Consider the following 21,313-nt stretch of genomic DNA (forward strand, 5'->3'; position numbering starts at 1 on the left):
TCTTAGTTTGACTTATCTGGCCATCCTCACGGCGGCAAGTCAACTGCCGCAGCTCCCCTGTCAACTCCGCTTACTCCTCCTGCCGAGGTGGAGTACGGGCGTCGATTCGGGGATCGATTTATTGCGTCTAGACGAGACGTGATAAATCGATCCCCGATAGATCGATTACTACCCACCTTTCCGGCGGGTAGTATAGACGTGGCCTTCGTATTCCAAAATAAGGCTTGACAAGGAAAAAAAAATCCTGTATATAAGACATTTTGTAAATAGCTGATAGCAAAATCACTGTTGTAAATCTGGATGGATAAATTCAACTAATAATTGAGTAAGATTAAAGAAAGTCTGTAGATATGTTTCTGGAAAGCATGTCACAATTCTTGATAAAGGGGAGAAATAACATAGAATCATAGAAATATAGTGCTGGAAGGGGCCTCGAGAGGTCATCAGGTCCAGCCCTCTGTGCTGAGGCAGGATCAGGTGAACCTAGACAATCCCTGAGAGGTGTTTGTCCAGCCTGTTCTTTAAACCTCCAGTGATGGGGATTGCACAATCTCCTTTGGAAGCCTATTCCAGAGCTTAACTACCCTTATAGTTAGGTTAGATCAGGGATCGGCAACCTTTGGCACATAGCCCATCAGGCAAAGTCCCTGGTGGACCGGGCCAGTTTGTTTACCTGCAGCGTCCGCAGGTAAGGCTGATCGCAGTTCCCACTGGCCACGGTTCGCCATTCCAGGCCAATGAGGGCTGCAGGAAGTGGTGGCTAGCACGTCCTTCAACCAACCAGCCTGCTTTCCCTACACAAGTGGCGTCCCAAGTTTGGGAAACACTGCTGTAGAGCTCAGAGGGAGAGAAAAAGCATAGCTAATAAATTTAACGTGTAAAAGTGACTTACAGTAGCTTTTCTATGCATTAAAAATATCATGTCTTCACTGTCCAATATGTTGAGGACTTCCAGGGATAGGAGTTTGCATCATTGGGAAGCTGAGAATTTCTTGTTTCCAGTTAATTATCAGACTTTGTATCTGTCAATAACGCAGGATTGAATATTGCCCAGTTGGGGGTGGGAAGGAATTCTTTGGTAGTATGTGATTTGTTTGTTTTTTTTGGCAACTCTTTGAAGCAGCTCCCTAGTTGTCCCCTGGTTGTTAGGAGATACCTATCCCGTGTCTTCACTGTACCAGAAATTACAACTGTTTTTCCTGCATTTCTCAAAGCTTAATAGCTGAGGGGAAAGAGTGTCAAAGTGGGGGGCGTGGAAATATTTTAATCTCTTTTGGGTTCCAGTATGATAAGAGGTTCACTCTGCACTAGGATTTTATGCCCAGCACAGACAAGACACCAGTATCTACAGTCATATTTCCAACCAGCTGTTTCTAAGGGCTCTGTGGTCCTTTAACTCCCTAATACAGACTTTTTTCAAAAGAAAGAAGCCATCTTGATTTCCCCCATAACCTCCTCTGAGCCCTTTTTTTTTTTCTAAATCAAACACACATCTTTCTGCCCTCCCCCTTGGATCCTTTAATAATTTTTAGATTCTCCTATAGAAATAGTATGCACAATTTCATTTCCCCTTTTCCTGTAATATAGGCAAATGATGACTAACTTAATGTGCAGGACAAGTGAGGGGGGATCAGTGTCCTGAATTCTGAAGCTTCTTTGTCTCCAGAGAGAGGTAAGTGCTACATGCTTTTAGGAATCTTTTAAAAAGTCAACAATATTTCTACAGGCTCAATACTTGTCATCAGTAAACAGTGCCAAGTGGGTTCCAAGAAGTGCTGGTTTGGGCGGAGTGAAACCCAAGACTTCATTAGACTAAATGGTACTTGGGGCCATTATTCTTTTTTTTCCCCCATAGCCCTTGTGTAGGCAATATGCTTTTTTTTTTAAAAAGAGCCACAGCTATACTAGTGTATTTTCCAGTAAACCTTAATGGCTTCTTTAAGTTTACTGGAAGTATTTCTCAACTAAAAAAACCCATTGGTGAGCTAGCTGTTCACTTTTCATCACTGGACTTCTGCAGGAAGAGACATTGGCTTCAATCCAGCTCCCACTGAGGTTCACTGATCTCAGTAGGAGCATCATCCGGCTCTCTCTTATTTCTTGTGGCGGATAGTGAAGTTAGTTTTGATGATCTCCACCTCTAGTGGTCATTCAGTTACATAGACTGAAAGCTCCTTTTCACCCCTTTTCAATGGGTGTGGATGTTTCTTTCCTTCTCTTTTTCTTGAATGTCATTTGTTTTTTCATTTGTTTGATGGGTATTTTCAGACCCTTTTGAGTGCTGCTAAGCTGGTAATATACAATATGGTACAGCTTGTGGGGGTTGCTGGTTACAGTCTGTTGTTGTTGACTGACTTGCCATGGCTTTATAATGCTTCTATACCATTGTCTCATTTGGATGTTGATGGCAGTGCTCATTCAGATGTAACAATTAAATCGGATTACTCAAACTGATTCTTACAACGTGATTCTTGTGTATGTAAGTAAGCAGCTTTCGAATATGAAGCAGAAATTAACAGAGGAGGTTGGAAAATTTCAAAATTTCAAATATCCCCTCCCCCCTCAAATCAGGAAAAACTTGACACCTTTTTCAATCAGCTCTAAAAATGGACATCCCCATCCTGTTTTCCAGGAGGATATCATTTTAGATGTGTACAGGCTAACAACAAGAAATCTGTTCCTGTACTGTGTTCTAGTTTCTGGATTTAATGTATTACATGCACCCAGAAATTTCCCAGAATTATATGTTGTTGTTTTGGAGGGTGTGTTGTTGGTGGGTTGTTTTTTTTAAGTTATGCTTTGGTTTTATCGCAAAAGAGGCTTCACTTGGTTTAGCCCAGGCTTCTCACCAAGGAAAAATAGTAATATGCTGTATATGTTCATTGCAAGACCTTTATCATAGAAGTCCAGAACTATTAACTCCTCTCCCCCACCCAAAAATATTAGGGGTGAAATCCTGGCCTCATTTAACTCAATGGCAAAATTCCCATTGACTTCAGTGGGGCCTGAATTGCTCCTTATGTCCACATCTTTAACGGCTGTAAATCAGCATAGCTCCATTTACTTGAATGGAGTTTGAGTCATGTCCATTTAGCCCTTTATTTTCCAGGAATAACACACTTTTACTTAACCATAATTTGGTTACTATACCAAAAATACAACCAGAAACTCATTTATCAGAGGGTGGGAGAGAGGATGATGCAAGGGATCACAGCTGTAGACTTGCTGTGTACCAGACTTCAAAAAATAAAAAAATAAAAAAGGAGATATCTTATCTCCTAGAACTGGAAGGGACCTTGAAAGGTCATCGAGTCCAGCCCCCTGCCTTCACTAGCAGGACCAAGTACTGATTTTTGCCCCAGATCCCTAAGTGGCCTCCTCAAGAATTGAACTCACAACCCTGGGTTTAGCAGGCCAATGCTCAAGGGAGACTCCTCCATTCTAAGGACAAATAAATGACTAAAGGCTTCCTGTCTTAGCACTCATCTGTTTATAAGGTCACTTTCCTGCAACTATATTAGTTGTCCTCCAGAATAGACACATTAACTATGGAATAGAGCAGCACACACTTGGGAAGACTGCAGTATTCAACAGGCGGTCCAGTATGAAAAGCTCTTATGGGAAGGTGGGAGGGCAGAATTTATAAACTTCTCCCTCACTCCATTCAAATACAGTTTTTAAAAATATGCTGGAAAGCAAATACAGTCAGAATTTATTGCTCCCAATTTAGCCCATTTAAAATTTACATAACATTTTTAAAAAGTTATTAATTGAGCAGTGAAGGAAATGCTGTGGCCAAGCCAGTAATATCACATTTTAATTAGCCTGCTTTTCTCTTTTGCTACCAGTGGCACAGCTCTGTCTTCCAACGGTGCTTTACTGCTAGCTGAATTGCTTTTACTTTAAATTTCACTTTGTATTATTCAGCAAACTGTCACTAAACTGGAAGCATTAAACAGTTCTTGAGTGAGTTAGGGTTTTGGTGATTTTTTTCAAAATAATCAATTTATGTTAATTGTGGCTGAGATAAATCACTAGTGATATGGCCAGGCCAGCACTGGCTAAGGGGATCAGGACAGGACATCCAGGAAGCAAGAATACTGAATGAAAGTTACAGAGCCTTGAAAAATAACTACAGGCTTTGGCTTCCTGTATAACCTAAAGCCTATTGTGTTATATTGCTATTACAATCTAGGTATTATATCAAAAAATTGTAACACTTTGTTCTGTTTTGTTTTGTTACTGTATTCTCTGTTCTCTCTCTTCTTCAAGTACTCCTCCTTGATCTGCCCATTGTAAGATCAAGAAAATAATGATCAACTAATGAGATTAAAGCCAGATCCTCTTCCCAGCACAAAGCCCAGCTAAACAGGCATAGGCTGATGAGGACAGAATCCTCTCCCCAGATTCAGCTGCTCTGGAGCTACTATTGCAGACTTTGCAGGACTTATGGCTGCTTCAGTCCCACACTGTGCTCGGGTGTACGGAGCCTTGCTGAGCAATGCTCAGAGTACTCCCCAGGAAGTGTGGATGCTCTGTGCAGACTCTCCATGTCCTCCCCACCCTGTGCAGTGAAACATTTATTCTACTGCATTCAGAATTTCCACAGCCCTCATTTGCCTCTGCAACCAAACACATATTTCATACCTATCTTGCCCTATTGTCTTCAGTGTTCTATTCCAAACTTGCCGTTCATGTGATTTGTACCCAGTTTTAATGTGTGCAACGGGTAGAGCTGTCACTTTGTATCACTACATTCTATAGCTGTGGATTCAACTTTTAAATAAATAGACTGGTCTCAAACACAGACAGCATTTACCAGTTATGCAAGTTATCGGTTCTTCTCTTGCTAAGAAGATAGGTATAGGTCTCAGGAAGATAAGTATAGAGCTCAGGCAAAACACTCATCAACTTCACTGGCTGTTTTGCCAGGGAACTTCTAGATTGGGCCCCTCAGAGCTTCGGACTTAGTAACAGAAAGGGATATTTAAAATATTAGCTCAGTCATTGAAAATGTTGGTTACATCATAAAAATATAATCCTCTGACATTCACAATTCAGTGGAGAAAGAAGTGCGCCAGTTGAGCAATTGCCTTGACAATCAGAAGCTCATAGGAATATACTCTCTGTTCAGAAATATTCACTTAATTAATGCCTTTAAAAATAAACAAAGTACTAAGCATTAAAACACTTAAGAATGTGTCTGAAGACTGACTGCCATTCAATGCTGGAACCATTCTACGTGGAGAGGAAGTGAAGACTAACTTATCCCTGTGAAACTATGGGATGAAAATAAATTGCCAACAACCAAAAAAAGCTGTACTTAGCTATGCCGCATTCCTACAAAACTCAAATCATGAGTTTTGTTCTGCACAGTATAAGCTGTTCAGGGCTAGGACTTGAAGCACCACACTAGAACAGTAGAGCCAGTGACAAATTGTATGCCAAGAGTTGTCTTTTCAATTAATGTGAATTACGTTTTTTCAGCCCTCATCAGAACATACTGTTCCCTTGTCCATATTTCACTTCCAAACTGTGAATTCAGAATTTAATCTAAGGGAGAACTTTTAGAAATCTATGGGAAATTTTACTAGCTCAGATCCCTCTTATGCTGTGACTTTGCATGAACTCCACATATTAAACACTAAACCTTTCAGGTGCCAGTTAATCCACTTATATCGAGAGACAAACATTGATCTTTTCTGAGAAGTGTCATAGGATCCTTTCTTCAAACTAATCTGATACCTAATCAGGAGCCAATATTCTAGCAGGAAGCATCTGGAGCTGGTCTTTTAGGAGAGCCAAGGTACAGCCAGGAAGGGTAAAACTATAACAGGTGAAATACTGATTTCATTTAAACCAATAATAATCCAGAATAATTTAAATGAAGTTAGTCTTGATTTCTACTGGTGTAACTGAGATCATCATCTGGCCCTAAGGAAATATTTGGAAATGAAGAATTAGATTAAAATATTAAAGCACAAATCAAAAAGGCACCTTCAGGATTTTTTTAGCACATGGATTTACTACATCTGCATATGAACTCAAACCAGTAGATTGTATTACAATTTGAGAATTACCCTAACTAAAATTTCCCCCCAAATTAGCCCTTGCTATGAGGAGAAGTATCATGGCTATAGGAACTTTAAAAACAGTGTTAAAGAAAATGGAAATTTAAACAAACCAAAATTTTAAATGTAAACAATATTAATGGTCTTATTTAAAGCCACGAAACCATAGAAATTAAGAGTTAAATCTGAAAATCCAGGTTAATTATATTTCCTAGTTCATGCCCGTGTGCCTCACTATTTTTCCTTCACAAGATAATGTTACTTCTAGCTAAGAAATGTAATCCTGGCCCAGACAGTCTCTCTTATGGTGTACCATCTTGCTTGTTAGTTTTCAGGTGCCAATGATGAAGTCAAAAAAATTTCCACAGAAAGCAGATACTTTTTGTGGTTGGGAGGAAATATTAGTCAGACCCAATTTTGTGACCCCCCCAAAAAAAGTGTTGATGGAAAATTTTCAGTCAGCTGTGTTCAGAAATATCTTCCACACCATCGTGTATTGTATTTCAAGTTAGCATGTGTTCACATAGGGTGACATTCACTTCTATATAGAAGACTAGTACAAGGACTATGCACATCTTATGTCCTACATAAGTCCATCTGAAGATGTGGAGTGTGTAGATACATGTATGAGATAAAACTTGACCTCATGTTGAGACTGGCAGATAGGCAAAACGGCAGCACTTTGTACAGTTTGAGTTCTGTACAAAGTTCATTAAAACCAAAAGGCTCCTGCCACCCACATTTTGGCAATGAGCATATTGAGTGCTCATTCCCCATAGCAACGCTCAGCTGTAATGTCATACACCTGCCAACTTTGAAAGCCCAGAATATTTGGTACTGGAATCTGCCACACAACTTCTTGGGGTAGCTTTTCATTACTGCTCAAACCATTCTCCCAGCTCCAATAAATGATAAATGTGGTCATCCCTGTAACTCCGATGATATTGTGAAGAACACTCTGGAAATGGGTTTTCCAGGTTTGGAAAGTTACAATACTGCTGCTGCCGACTAGTTCATAAGATCACCCAAGGAATACATCCTGAATGAATTAGCAAGTTAACACATCTATATGGGTTATCATTATTTGTTCTTTTTCTTTCATTATCAGACTCTGAAACGTTAACTTGTCACATTTAGAACCTCTGTATCAAAAGGCTTTGGGGCATATAATGACAAACATCAGGGAGGGAGAAGAGTTCTTTAAGCTAAAGGACAATGTTGTCATAAGAACAAATACATATAAACTGGCCATGAATAAATTTATGCTAGAGATCAGAAGAAGGCTTCTATCCTTCACAGGAGTGAGATTCTGAAACAGACTTTCAGTAGGAATAGTGGGGGCAAACAACTTAACTAGTTTTAAAATAGAGTTTGATACGTTTATGAATGGGATTATACAATGCGGTTGCCTGTGACTGCAGGGGACTGGACTCAGTGAGCCAGGAGGTTCCTTCCAGTCCTATGCCCCTATGACATCAATACAAGTTATGTAAAGGCAGAACATTCTTGGATGAAACGGTAATACATTTTATAAAACTATACACAGGATTACAGAGTTTCTTTGATACTCACAAAGGGCCCAGTTCTACTGTTGTTACTCTAGCTGAGTAGCACTTCTCCAAGAATAATTCCATTGTGTTCAGTGGGAGTACACTTCTGTATACATTCTCAGTAAGTGAAAGGATAGCATAACTAGGCCCTTAAAGACCAGCTACCTGCAGTGATCTGGCACTAGCTCAATGCGCTACTAGATCCAAGTTTGTGTCTCATCTAAGTACTTTTCTTTCAGGGTGGTAGGTACAGAGACAGGGCCAGCATTATGAATAGACAGCTACATAAGAAGGAAAATCTGGGAGGGCTGGGAAAAGTGAGCAGCCATTGCTGGGGCAGCTGGTATCATGAGTCTCTCCATGTTGGGGGTTGTGGAGCGTTGTTGCCTACTGCAACTGATTGCAGAAATGGATTAGAGACAGCAAGGGTATCTGCTCATCAGTTGACCAACCTAGCCCTATGTGGTGATCCCAATGACAACATCACTTCCTTGTTTACATGAACTTTGAGCCTAAGCAAATTCTATGCTTGGTCAAGGTACACTACATACGCTTCTTAACAGTGGGTGGAGAAGATGCTGAAATGTAAAAACTGGCATTTTTTTAGGAAAGCATGGGTTTAAAGCCCTGGTTCCAGATACCATCAGCCTTATTCTGTTGCATGCCTAGCCAGTCTGAGGCAACACCTGCTTTGGAATGGTGTAAATCAGCATACCTCCACTGACGTCAACAGAGCTATCCTGATTTATTCCAGCTGAGGAGGTGGCCAATCGTTTCTAACAGAAGTAGAGAAATAATAAATAGTAATGCAGCTGTTAAAATCTTGCTAATCAGCTGTTAAAATCTTGCATTGTGAGTAGTTGCGCTGACTTCACCAGGACTACTTGTCTTTAGATTAAAATAGAACAAAGCACTTGAAAGTCAAAGGTTATTTAAGGGTAAGCAACATAAATATAGGCAACCAAATCTGTGTCACATAGAATTCATAGTAATTATGAGTTCACATTGCAGCAGTGGTTTGTGGGGTTAAAGCTGATAGAATGCAAAATACTGTAGGGTGGAAGGAAAGAATCAAAAGCTCATTGCCTACTAAACCAAAATTACCGGGTGGAAGTTTACAGCATGGAAAGCTCTCTTAAATAGTCTCATTGGCAGAAAATTCCTGTCTTTGGTCAAATCTTCATTATTGCACTGCATAAAAACACTGCCAATTTGGGTCAAGAAGAGAAGTGTGAAAACTGGCATTATCCCCCCTGGCAAAAGTTTCTTCAAAGATTTTTGCTAGCGATTAGAATGACCAGAGGCCACCATACTCAGAACTAAATATAAAATCCATTTCTTCAGCTTAGCTATCCAGAAATATATTCTTTACACACAGATACAATATGCAAAAGACCCACAGTCAACTAACTATTCAAGTTTTATACCTACAAGCAGAGAAGGGTGAGAGTGTTGTTACTTCAAATTTAATTTCTTGGGAGTCACTAAATACTGGAGTAATTGGTGTCTTGGCCCCATTGAAGTCAATGACCAGTCTCCTGTAGGCGTCAATAGGGGCAGGATAGTGAGTTATGGGTCAAAACAATTCCTGGAGTAACTATTGACTTCAGTGGAATTACACCCAGGATAAATTTGGCCCTATAGGTGAAATTCACCACTGTGAAGTAGGTCAGCCCAAGGCCTGTTAACCACATAAGTCCCATTTAAGCCCTATTTGAGGACCTTGTGCTGAATTTCAATGTTTATTGTATGTGGCACTTAGACTCGCCCATCTAAAACCTGAACATTGCATGCCCATTTTCATAAAAGAAACAGAGATGGGGTGTTTTGCAAGGAGTCATGAAATTCATACTCCAGGCTCAAATTTCAGTGCAAATCAGGTTTTTGTACCATAGAGAGATACCATGAATGTTTTAAAAGAACATGCATTATATACTTTCTTCCATAAAGAGCATAACATATAATTACTTATAGTCTATCCAGATATAGTTTGCGTTTGCTGCTTCTATTTCTTTTCAAATTATACTTTGCAATTACATTTACTTTCTAGATAGGCAGTTCTAATGCACACTTTAATGAAGATGTCATTCCGTGTTGTTTATTCTTGACACAGTAAGCATTTAGAAATTTCTGTGGGTGGTGAACGGAGAAGTTTCCCACAGCACACACAAAAATTAATCCCCCAAATTATTTGCTTGTTTCTGATTTCCTACTTTTGAATGATCCACAATTTCCTTGTACAGCAGCTAATATCACAAAACCCAATTGTCTAGACCTACAGTTACACAAATACAACAAAGGCTTGATCCTGAATTGGTGGAAAAACTTGTATTGATGTCACTGTCTGCAGAATCAGGACCCGAGAAAGCAAATCTTACTGCATCTTACAACATTTTTACACCCTTATTTACAGCCCCCTCAATTCAAAACTCCACTCTCAGGCTTCAGTCAATGACAAACCAATGTAGCAACACCCCGGCATTTATTTATTTATTTAGGCCATTGGTAAGGAACTCCCCCCCTAGTGATTGCAATGGTTAAACACCATTAAAACATGTGCTGCAAAACTCATCCATTACACTACCTTGAAGCTGGCGTCCTTTGTACAAATCCTTTGTTTTGGTTGGATGAGCTCTGGCGCTGTTATCACACTTAGGTTGTTCGTACCTACAGGGAAAGCAAAGAGGAGAAAAAACAGCCTGAAATCAACTTAAATTAGTTTTATTCTTCTTTCGAACTCTATATGGTTACACTGAAATTATACCTCATTTGTTCAGAGCCGAAACTGTGTAATTTTGTTCTCATTACAGTCGTACACAAGGATATAGACAGAAGTGAAATGATACATAGTGTCGATATTCCAAAGACCTCATTGCAAATATTAATTCATTCATCCTCACAACACTACGAAAATATTAGTGAGCCCATTATACTGATCGGGAAACTGAGGAAACAAGGCAGCAAAGAAACATTAGGAAACCTAATACAAAAAGAAAATTAGGTTCCTCCCACCTACCAGAACACTGATGTATAAAGCTGTAAACCATATAACATGTTTGGCAGCTGGCATGTTATTCAGGTTGTGATGTTCCTGAAAAACAGTTTTAGCCCCACCTTCCCCCCCAATAACCTGGTACTGTGCTTGGTGAATATTACAGTACTAAAATTGTGTATTACTGTATTGTGACTGGAACAAACATTAACTTATGTAAGAAAGGCTGACCACTAACGACTAGCAGTTACAGAAAAGTCTGGAGGACGAGGAGATGTGTTGGGATGGTTTGAACTGGAGAGTGGAATGGACTTGGCTGATCTTCAGTTATTGCTTAATACATGATATGTCTTGTCTCTTTCTTAGACATTTAATTAATGCAAGTATGTGAGTTACAGATGGTAACAAGAAACCCTGTGCTATTTGTATCGCCTCTACAAGTAGACGTATCAAATGCCACCAACTGTGCTGTCTTCCCCATGGTCTTGTAAAAGATGCTATATAATGAAGTATATCTATTCTGCATTTAAAACCCCATCCCCATCTTCAGATGCATCACGTTGTGAGTTTTGATGCTTCCTGCTGCTACTACCAATCTATTAGCACAGCTACAGCTGACAGCCTGCACTGTAGGAGTATGTATTAGCAGTAATATTGTAAGCAAGAGACAAGAAGTAATTCTTCCGCTGTACTCAGCGCTGATTAGGCTTCAACTCGAGTATTATGTCCAGTGCTGGGTGCCACATTTCAGGAAAGATGTGGACAAATTGGAGAAAGTTCAGAGAAGAGCAATGAAAGTGATTCAAGATCTAGAAAACATGAGCTGTGAGGGAAGATTGAAAAAAATTGGGGTTGTTTAGTCTGGAAAAGAGAAGACTGAGAGGGGACATAACAGTTTCAAGTACATAAAAGGTTGTTACAAGGAAGAGGGAGAAAAATAGTTCTCCTTAACCTCTGAGGATAGGACAAGAAGCAATGGGCTTAAATTACAGCAAGGGCAGTTTAGGGTGAACATTAGGAAAAACTTCCTGTTAGGGTGGTTAGGCACTGGAATAAATTGCCTAGGGAGGTTGTGGAATCTCCATCATTGGAGATTTTTAAGAGCATGTGTGACAGACCCAGACCAGTGGGGTACAGGAGTCTGGTAGAGGGCAAATATACTGGTCACTGGATGAGTAGTTTTCTGTTCCCTGAGTGACCAGAGCAGGGGCTGCACTAGAGTAATCAGGAACCTGCTAGAACCAGTTAAGGCAGGCAGGCTAATTAGGACACCTGGAGCCAATTAAGAAGAAGCTGCTAGAATCAATTAAGGCAGGCTAATCAGGGCACCTGGGTTTTAAAAGGAGCTCACTTCAGTTTGTGGTGTGAGTGTGAGGAGCTGGGAGCAAGAGGTGCAAGGAGCTGAGAGTGAGAGGGTGTGCTGCTGGAGGACTGAGGAGCACAAGTGTTATCAGACACCAGGAAGAAGGTCCTGTGGTGAGAATAAGGAAGGTGTTTGGAGGAGGCTATGGGGAAGTAGCCCAGGGAGTTGTAGCTGTCATGCAGCTGTTACAGGAGGCACTATAGACAGCTGCAGTGCACAGGGCCCTGGGCTGGAACCCAGAGTAGAGGGAGGGCCTGGGTTCCCCCCCAAACCTCCTAATTGACCTGGACTGGGGAAGGTCTCTGGGCTGTTCCCCCAACCCACATGGTGAATCTCTGAGGCAAGAAAATCTGCCAATAAGCGCAGGACCCACCAAGATAGAGGAGGAACTTTGTCACACATGTTAGACAAACACCTGTCAGGGATGGTCTAGATAATATTTAGTCCTGCCTTGAGTGCAGGGGACTGGACTAGAAGACCTCTCGAGGGCCCTTCCAGTCCTATGATTCTATGCTGATATTTCAAATGTCAACAATATTTGGATCATGAATGTGATGGCTACATTGTACTTAACTATTTATAGCTGGATCTATGCCTCTGCCACCACCAGCTTGGAGGGCATGCCAACAATAAGAAGGTTCAGGGCAAAGCACACCGTCAGATCCTTGGCCACCGCAGCCTCTAGTTGCAGGTGATATAACTTAGAGCAGCTCTGTAGCTCAGCTCCTGCCCAGCCCAGTAACAGGGGACCAGAAAGGTGGCAGGGGCACAGAGCCACCTTCCAATCCTCCATCCCAAGCTGTACTGTGTGTAAACTTGACACACCTGGGGATTGAGCCCACCCAATTTTATCAGCCCTCACTCTCTCCCTGCTCGCATCCTTCTAAAATTCAGAATACCATCCTGGGGCAGCCTCTCGTGTGTCTTAAACCAAAACTCTGGAGTAATCAAAGAAGCTACAAAGCATGATTCATTCCTGCCTTGTACATTTTGCTACTATTCTGAGTTGTTAGCATTGTATACTGACTTGGAAAGTAAGTGACAATACTAATAAATCCACCCTGTGTTTTGCACTGAGGCCAGTTTAGTGAGTGCTTGCAACAATATTCATACAACACAGAATGGTAAACAGTCTGTATTTTATGAGCCTCCCTATGGAGTCTCAGTGCCTTGATTTAAGAAGTTCCCAATAAATGGATAGGGGCACAACCAACTGGGGAAATATCAAACAGGAAAAGAATTTCCATCATACTCAATAGGAAAACTGTGTGTATTGGGGCTCTGTAACTACACATTTGGATCTTCCAGTGCTACTGGAATTGCCACAAGAACGGAATGTGGAAAGCACTGGTGCCATTTTTTTTAAACCAAAAGAGGGACTGGTTACACTATGGAGTTTACAATAAAGCTATTTTATTTGTTGCCTCAGAGCATATGGAACTAGCTTAGCATTCTGCAGGTTTGGGGTTACAATTTCCTCTGTCACTCACACTCACACACACCCTGATTTTCCATTGGACTGGGTGCAAAGCAGAGAAGAATCAGGTCCTCTGCCTTTTGGTTCCGATCGTGTGATTTCATCAATCCATTGTCCTTTCATTAAACATAAAATGCAGATAAGAAACTTGTCTAAATTCTATTTAAAAGAGGATCTCTTTCTGCTTCGCTTTTACCTGTCTTTAACTCTTGGAGTGCCATTGGAATCCTAACAAGTGAAAGCTCACAGACAATGTAAGAAAATGGGGCTTTGATCACGCTGCTGGCTGTGGATTACATATCAGTGTCAGACTGATTCACTAGCAGTTACTGTGAGATTTAGTCCCCCTTCACAAATGACAATCCAAGAAATGTGAGCTGTGGCAAAAAAGATGGCTGCTTTTACCATTGACTGATTAATCAGGAGGAATGACACCTGGCAACCAGTCACAATGTAAGCTCCTGGGATCAAAGCTGCTCCCACAGTTTAAAAAGCCTGTTTCTCACCAACTTACAGTACATAAGACAGGGTATTTCAGCTCTGCATGGTGTTACACAGCACATGGGAAACTCCCACCACCTGCATGGTGATACAGCTACAGCTGTTTGGTGCCCTATTTGTATTAGTTTGCAAAGGTGGCCAAAATAGAGATGAAAGATGCTAGAAGCTATAACAGCCCAACCACGTCTAATAATTTCATTTCATGCCACTTCATGGTTTGCTTCTCAGGCATATTCCTCCCAAAAATAGATTATTCTGATGCTCAAGATTTCGACTGAAGTATTAACCAGTCATATAATGAAATATCATAGAATCACAGAACTGGAAGGGACCTCGAGAGGTTATCTAGTCCAGTCCCCTGCACTCAAGGCAGGACTAAGTTTATCTAGACCATTCCTGACAGGTGTTTGTCTAACCTGCTCTTAAAAATCCCCAGTGATGTAGATTCCACCACCTCCCTAGGCAATTTATTCCAGTGCTTAACTATACTGACAGTTAGGAAGTTTTTCCTAATGTCCAACCTAAACTGCCCTTGCTGCAATTTAAGCCCATTGCTTCTTCTCCTATCCTCAGAGTTAAGAACAATTTTTCTCCCTCCTCTTTGTAACAACTTTTTCTGTACTTGAAAACTTGAAAACATATCCCCTCTCAGTCTTCTCTTCTCCAGACTAAACAAACCCATTTTTTTTCAATCTTTCCTCATAGGTCATGTTTTCTAGACCTTTAATCATTTTTATTGCTGTTCTCTGGATTTTTTCCAATTTGTCCACATCTTTCCTGAAATGTGGAACCCAGAATTGGACACAGTACTCCAGTGGAGGCCTAATCAGCGCGAGTAGAGCGGAAGAATTACTTCTCGTGTCTTGCTTACAACACTCCTGCAAATACATCCCAAATGATGTTTGCTTTTTTTTGCAACAGCGTTACACTGTTGACTCATATTTAGCTTGTGATCCATATGTTGTGGTACAGTAAGACAGACCTTTAACTGAACCCAAACTGAATCTCTATTAAGCAACAGAGAGTCCTGTGGCACCTTTAAGACTAACAGATGTATTGGAGCATAAGCTTTCGTGGGTGAATACAGATCCAGACTAACACGGCTACCCCTCTGATACTTGAATCTTTATTAAGGCTCATAAAAATTTGATAACTTTTTTTCTGCCTTTTCCCCCGTCTTATGGGAAGCCCCTAGAATTGAATAGATGACTATCACTTTTCTATATTTTTGTTTGTATTATCCTATTGAATTTAATAGAAAACTATTCTCCGGCTATATAATTCTATAGGATAGTTCACAAAACCTCTAGAAAATATATAATCAAATTTGATAGGGTTTTGGATTAATTTCAGTAGAACCTCATTACATTTCTACAGAATTCTGTTGGTTTCATCCTTTTATTCTATAGGGCTGTTCTGTACATGTTTCTTTTCATTTCTATGTTCCACTCCACTTTTTTGTTTCAGCTGGGACATGGAGGAGGAAGTACAAAGGCTCTTTTAAAAAAAAAATATCAGCATTTATAGCAGTTGCATGTGTCTAAGATCACCTCATTGGTTCCCCATGGTCAATAGGGGAGGCACCTTTAGTACCTGTGTGATAACTGGCACGTGTTGACATTTTAATGGTTTCTAACACTGCATGTTCTCAGTAGATTTTCAGCATCATTTTGTGATCAAAGAACGTTTTGGTGCTTTTCTGAATTAAACTCACAAACCCTTTTTTAGATTCTTTCAACTATAGTCTAGTTGTTTAAAAATCACCTACAACTGGTAAAATCCTTTCATCGTGTTAGAAGTTCTCAATAGTTATAGGCTTCAATCTTGCAAACAGTTACATGTGTGAATAGTCCCATAGACTTCAATGGGATTACTTATGTGAGTAAATGCCAGCATGTGCATGTGTTTGCAGGATCAAGGTCATAGGTTGCAATGACAAGGCATAACAAGGTTAATATTAAAGTTGCTTCGCCTTAACTCACAAATCCATATTTTTTAAGAGTTTATATCTCATCCATCTCACTTTGTTTTTAAGGGGACATGGTAAGGTTAAAGGTCATAGTTTAAAAAAAACCATTAGTCTGCAGAAAAGACGAGTGAGGGGGGATTTGATAGCAGCCTTCAACTACCTGAAAGGGGGTTCCAAAGAGGATGGAGCTAGGCTGTTCTCAATGGTGGCAGATGACAGAACAAGGAGCAATGGTCTCAAGTTGCAGTGGGGGAGGTCTAGGTTGGATATTAGGAAACACTATTTCCCTAGGAGGGTAGTGAAGCACTGGAATGGGTTCCCTAGGGAGGTGGTGGAATCTCCATCCCTAAAGGTTTTTAAGGCCTGGCTTGACAAAGCCCTGGCTGGGATGATTTAGTTGGTGTTGGTCCTGCTTTGAGCAGGGGATTGGACTAGATGACCTCATAAGGTCTCTTACAACCCTAATATTCTATTACTATTAAGCTCATAGATTACAATTAATTTTTAAAATCTTGTATGCTTTTCATCTTTTACTGTGTGCTCTATGTTTAATTTTTACATTTCACTCAGCTCAGAGAAACTAGATGAGGGCTCTTTCTGGGGAATCATACTTTCAGATTCTCACGCATTAGTTCAAACCTGCAGCATCTGAATTTACAGCACTTCAAGGGAAAGCTTAAATTCTAAACAAACAAGTGTGCCTTTTTATATAAGGCTTTGAAAAAAAACCACTCTTCTACCTCCCCTGTCCATACTTGAACACATTCATTCTGCCTCCCTAAAATTTTAGATTTAATACTACATATGGTAGCTCAACTTATTAGAAATACCCATGTTACACATGCTCCCAGTGACCATATATACCCAATTATATCTTAAAATGTCTAACTGAAATGCATTTATCTGATTTTCATCAAACCATTCATTTTAAAAGCATCACAAACTTTGCAATGTCCTGAAGCTCTGCTAGCCACGAGAACAACACACAACCATTCTGACTCTTCATTATAGGACAGGATGAAACAGTAAGACATTTTTTCCTCTTCAGTGCTTAATTTATCTTCACAGTATCTGATGAAAGTTTATTGAATTGTCCAGTAGCCCATCAGATAAAGTGTTTGCTCCAGGAAGGTGCAATGCAATTTTATGCCCATGTGAGTGCGTCTCCTATGAGTGAAAAAGGCACTTTTTTTGAACAACAGGAATAGAAGCTGCTTTGATGGCAAGGGTAGAATTCAGCTATCTGATGGATGACCTCTTCAATCAGCCAGGGAAAGAGTGAAAGAGAAATCTTTGAGTGGTGCACACTAATGTAGTACCTGGCAACCAGCCTGATCCCTGATTAATCTGATACCCCGCTCTGCATTTCCTTCCTCCTCCTCCCTCCCCCCTTATTATTAGTGCTCTGTGCCTACACTTTCCCCTCTGCCATCTGCACTTTTTCCCTATTGGCTTAGGTTTATGGTAGATACAAATGCAGTACATCATATATAATCTAAATCTGTAAAGCAAAATAGGTGTTAAAATACTGTAGCATGAAAGGTCTGATTTTAACCCTGAAAGGCAATAAAACTCTCATCTTCTTTTGTCAATCTCTCACCAAATGTCCCAGCTGAGCCTATGGAAAAGTAGCTGCACTGAGACCCAATGAAAGAGGATATTAAATACAAGAAGCTGGGGACAACAGTGTGGCAAAGGGATGGAATGACAGGTTTATATTGGAAAGGGGACATTGCCAGGTTAAAAGTCATAAATTAAAAAGCACTACTCTGTTAAATGCTTAACTTTAAGTAAGTGTTTACAGGGTCAAGGCCTTTTTTCACTGTTTATGATATTTGTTTTCTTTTATGTGAACTTCACACAATGTAGAAAATGTAATAGTGTAGGCAGTTTCCCATTTGCTTACTGTCTTTTGTTAGTCCCTCTCATTTCAGGTATTAGCACAATTTTTTTTAATGGTCGCGTTAAAAGAACTTTAGGGGAATGTTTATTTGTTTAAAAAAACCTGTTTCCACTTGGTTTATTTATTTTTTAAACCAGATACATTTCCACTGGTCTTAGGTTTTGTCCTAGCAGGTTTTTTCATGTTCAGCCTCACTGAGTTCTTTTGCACTTCTTTGCAGCAGACTTGTTATTGCCAGGAAGCTCTGTGACGTTGTGCAGTCTATATGGTTTTATAAAAACATAATAAGAAGTGAATATAATGTAACTGGAATAGTTTTATAAAAATATAATAAGTGAATATAATGTAACTGGAATATGCTTCATGCAAAAGGTCTCTGGTAAGGTATCATTACAAAGCTTATAATCTACTGAGTGTAATCATCCTATTTGTATAAATGTACCACTCTTGTATCTAAAACTAGAAATATAAAATATAACTCTGATGGCCTATTGTAATTATGCAAAGTGTGGGCCATTAATAGTGGTTTGGAATCTTGATGACTCCCATTAACCAGGACCATTGTCTGCAGATGGCTGTGTTTACCTGTTAGTCTTCCTGTATATGTGTGTGCTGGCAAGTGGGTAATGAAGTCTTGCAGTGACATGTGATCATGTCACCTGACCTGGAATCCATCTTTAACCTGGTGCTTTTCCAGTGAGGGGGTGGGGGTGGAAACCCAGAGGGACAAAGGGTTCCCGCCTTATGCAAAAGATATATAAAGGGGTGGAAGAGAACAAGGGGAGGGAGGAGCCATCATGAAGAATCCCCTAGCTATCACCTGAGCTGGAACAAGAGCTGTACCAGGGGAAAGAATTGTGCCCAGGCCTGGAAGGTGTCCAGTCTGAGAAAAAGCTTACTGAAGCATCTCTGAGGGTGAAATTATCTGTATTCAGTTTGATTAGACATAATTTGCGCATTTTATTTTATTTTGCTTGGTGACTTACTTTGTTCTGTCTGTTGCTACTTGGGACCACTTAAATCCTACTTTTTGTATTTAATAAAAACACTTTCTACTTAGTAATTAACTCAGAGTATGTATTAATAGCTGGGGGAGCAAACAACTCTGCATATCTCTCTATCAGTGTTATAGAGGGCGAACAATTTATGAGTTTACCCTGTATAAGCTTTATACAGGGTAAAACGGATTTATTTGGGTTTAGACCCCATTGGGAGTTGGGCATCTGAGTGCTAAAGACAAGCACACTTCTGTGAGCTGTTTTCAGGTAAACTTGCAGCTTTGGGGCAAGTTATTCAGACCCCGGGTCTGTGTTGAAGCAGACGGGAGTGTCTGGCTCAGCAAGACAGGGTGCTGGAGTCCTAAGCTGGCAGGGAAAACAGAAGCAGGGGTAGTCTTGGTACATCAGGTAGCAGCTCCCAAGGGGGTTTCTGTGATCCAACCCGTCACAAGCTCTTGTCTTTAATTTTGTTATTTTGTTAATTTCCCATTCCAGCCACTAGCATAGTCAAGGTTAAATGAGAAATGGATAAACTCCCTTTATCTGCATTTGAGGAACATGGAGTTTAGGGTAGGTTAGTTTACCTACTTTGTTTTACCACTGATTGCACTATCTTTGTTTTATTTCAACAATGCTACCTCTTTTCTGGAACGCTTTCATTGACAACTGATCATTCCTTGGCTTCAAAATGATGGGGACAGCCAATCGTTGGGGGTAACGTGCACTTACCCCATCCCTTCATGTTGTCTGACAGATTTAATGAGACCATTATTTATTGTGGTGACCAAAGTATTCTAGGTGCATTAGATGTGAAACATTTAAGCACTCATTCACACACTCTTGTATTCATATCACAAACAAGTACAGCATCAAATTGCTATGCCAACAACTGCCAGCTCCTGTGTATTCTGTGTTATTCTCCACTAACAACTCTACAGATTTTCAAAGAGTGTTTTTCTTCCTTGCCTACTGTCCTTGGTATTAGTGCTTTGTCTTGGATTTCTATTTTCTTTCTTATAGTCGTTCCTCCGATTTGCATTTTGAATGGAAAGGTTTGATGGGAAGATCGGATGCACCATTTTTCACAAGTCCCTTACTACTCATCTAGTACCATGCCTCAGGAAAGAGCTCCTGAGTTAAAAGAAAATTGATTTCACACACACACGCACCCCAACTCCAATCAATAGAAAGAAAATCATGGGATAAAGAAATCTGCCTGCTGTTCAGCTCTTATTGATCATGTGCAGTGCTCACTTCATTGAAGACTCCCCACAGACCAATGGAGGAAAAGGATCCCCATCTCTCAAACAGTCACTTCTGCCAATTCTCTTCCCTTCTTTTCCAGAGAGGCAATAGGACCAACATTGATATGAAAGACACATTTTGTACCAAAACTATGAGCCCTGGAGGAGGTGCAGGGGTCGGGGAGAGGAGAGATTTGCATGAAATGTTTGGCTACCGGAAAAAATATAATATGAAAGGAAACAATATGAATAAAATGTAACTGCTACCCTATGAAGCACAAGTCACATGAAGCATTACCAGAAAGATCCAGGAAAGATTAGGTTTGATTAATCCAACCTGAAGCTGTGTAGAAACTTCAGTTTCTGACTGGAAAGAGCAATAAAGAAGGTCCTCGGAAATAGACTGTACTCATGAGCTGAGGCAAAGAAAGCTGCACTGGCCCCAAAGTTAAAACAAAACAGAAATGTCACCAACAAGTGGATCAAGGCAAAATGATTTTTTAATGAGAAACAAAGAGAGACCAGGAGCAGGGCTGTTTCTAAGCAGACTACATGTTTACAGGTTCTGTGGGAACATCAGAAGTGCTGATCATACAGTTTCAGGGCCAATCTTGGTAATTCAATTTGACAGTTTAAGGATTGTAGCTTGCAGGGGATGAGAAATAGGAGATTGCCAATGACCGTAGGTTCCTCCTACGTAGGCTAAGCGTCTGCACAGTGCAGGCGTGGTCCAGTCTATTGCATAAACAGACATCAAAACAACTTGATACACTGTCAATAAATCAGTGCTCCAAGAACACAAAAGATTGCACTGCATTACATTCTTAGGGAGTAATCCGTTTCTTAAACATTGTTCTCCATGCATCTTATGTAATGGTCAAAAAATAACTTTTGACCAAGCCATGAAAAGGTCAATGCTTGCATCAGGCTATACACATTGCCCTAGTTTTAAATGAGCTTTCTATAGTCTTCCTGCAGGAGCCAAACCTCAATAAGTGGCCTAAATAACTTCCTTTGGAATCCGATATTCACCCTGACTGCATCTGCTCAATGTGGCTCAGAATGCTTTACCATGTATTCGGCTCAGCTAAGAGGAGTGAATTCCAAGCTTCTATTAATAACATACTAAAATGATATTTTCTCTCTCTAGTGGTTTCAAGGCAATTGTTCCATTGAAGCTTGTCCGATGAAAATAGCTGTGGGGACTGCCAGAGAAACATTTCTGATGTTGGTTTTGGTTTCTTA

At 40.3% G+C, this 21,313-nt stretch overlaps 1 protein-coding gene across 1 annotated transcript in view; it reads right to left on the reverse strand.

Moving 5' to 3' along the window:
* Positions 1-21,313, reverse strand: part of SMOC2 (SPARC related modular calcium binding 2) — a 172,526-nt gene that overhangs the window by 29,094 nt on the left and 122,119 nt on the right. Inside the window, exon 9 of the mRNA XM_024215126.3 lies at positions 10,206-10,288. Within this exon, the coding sequence (XP_024070894.1) occupies positions 10,206-10,288 (83 nt within the window). The remainder of the gene's footprint in view (positions 1-10,205; positions 10,289-21,313) is intronic.

Source organism: Terrapene carolina, unplaced genomic scaffold (genome assembly GCF_002925995.2).
Source record: "Terrapene carolina triunguis isolate 2854851 unplaced genomic scaffold, T_m_triunguis-2.0 Scaffold85, whole genome shotgun sequence".
Classification (NCBI taxonomy): domain Eukaryota; kingdom Metazoa; phylum Chordata; order Testudines; family Emydidae; genus Terrapene; species Terrapene triunguis.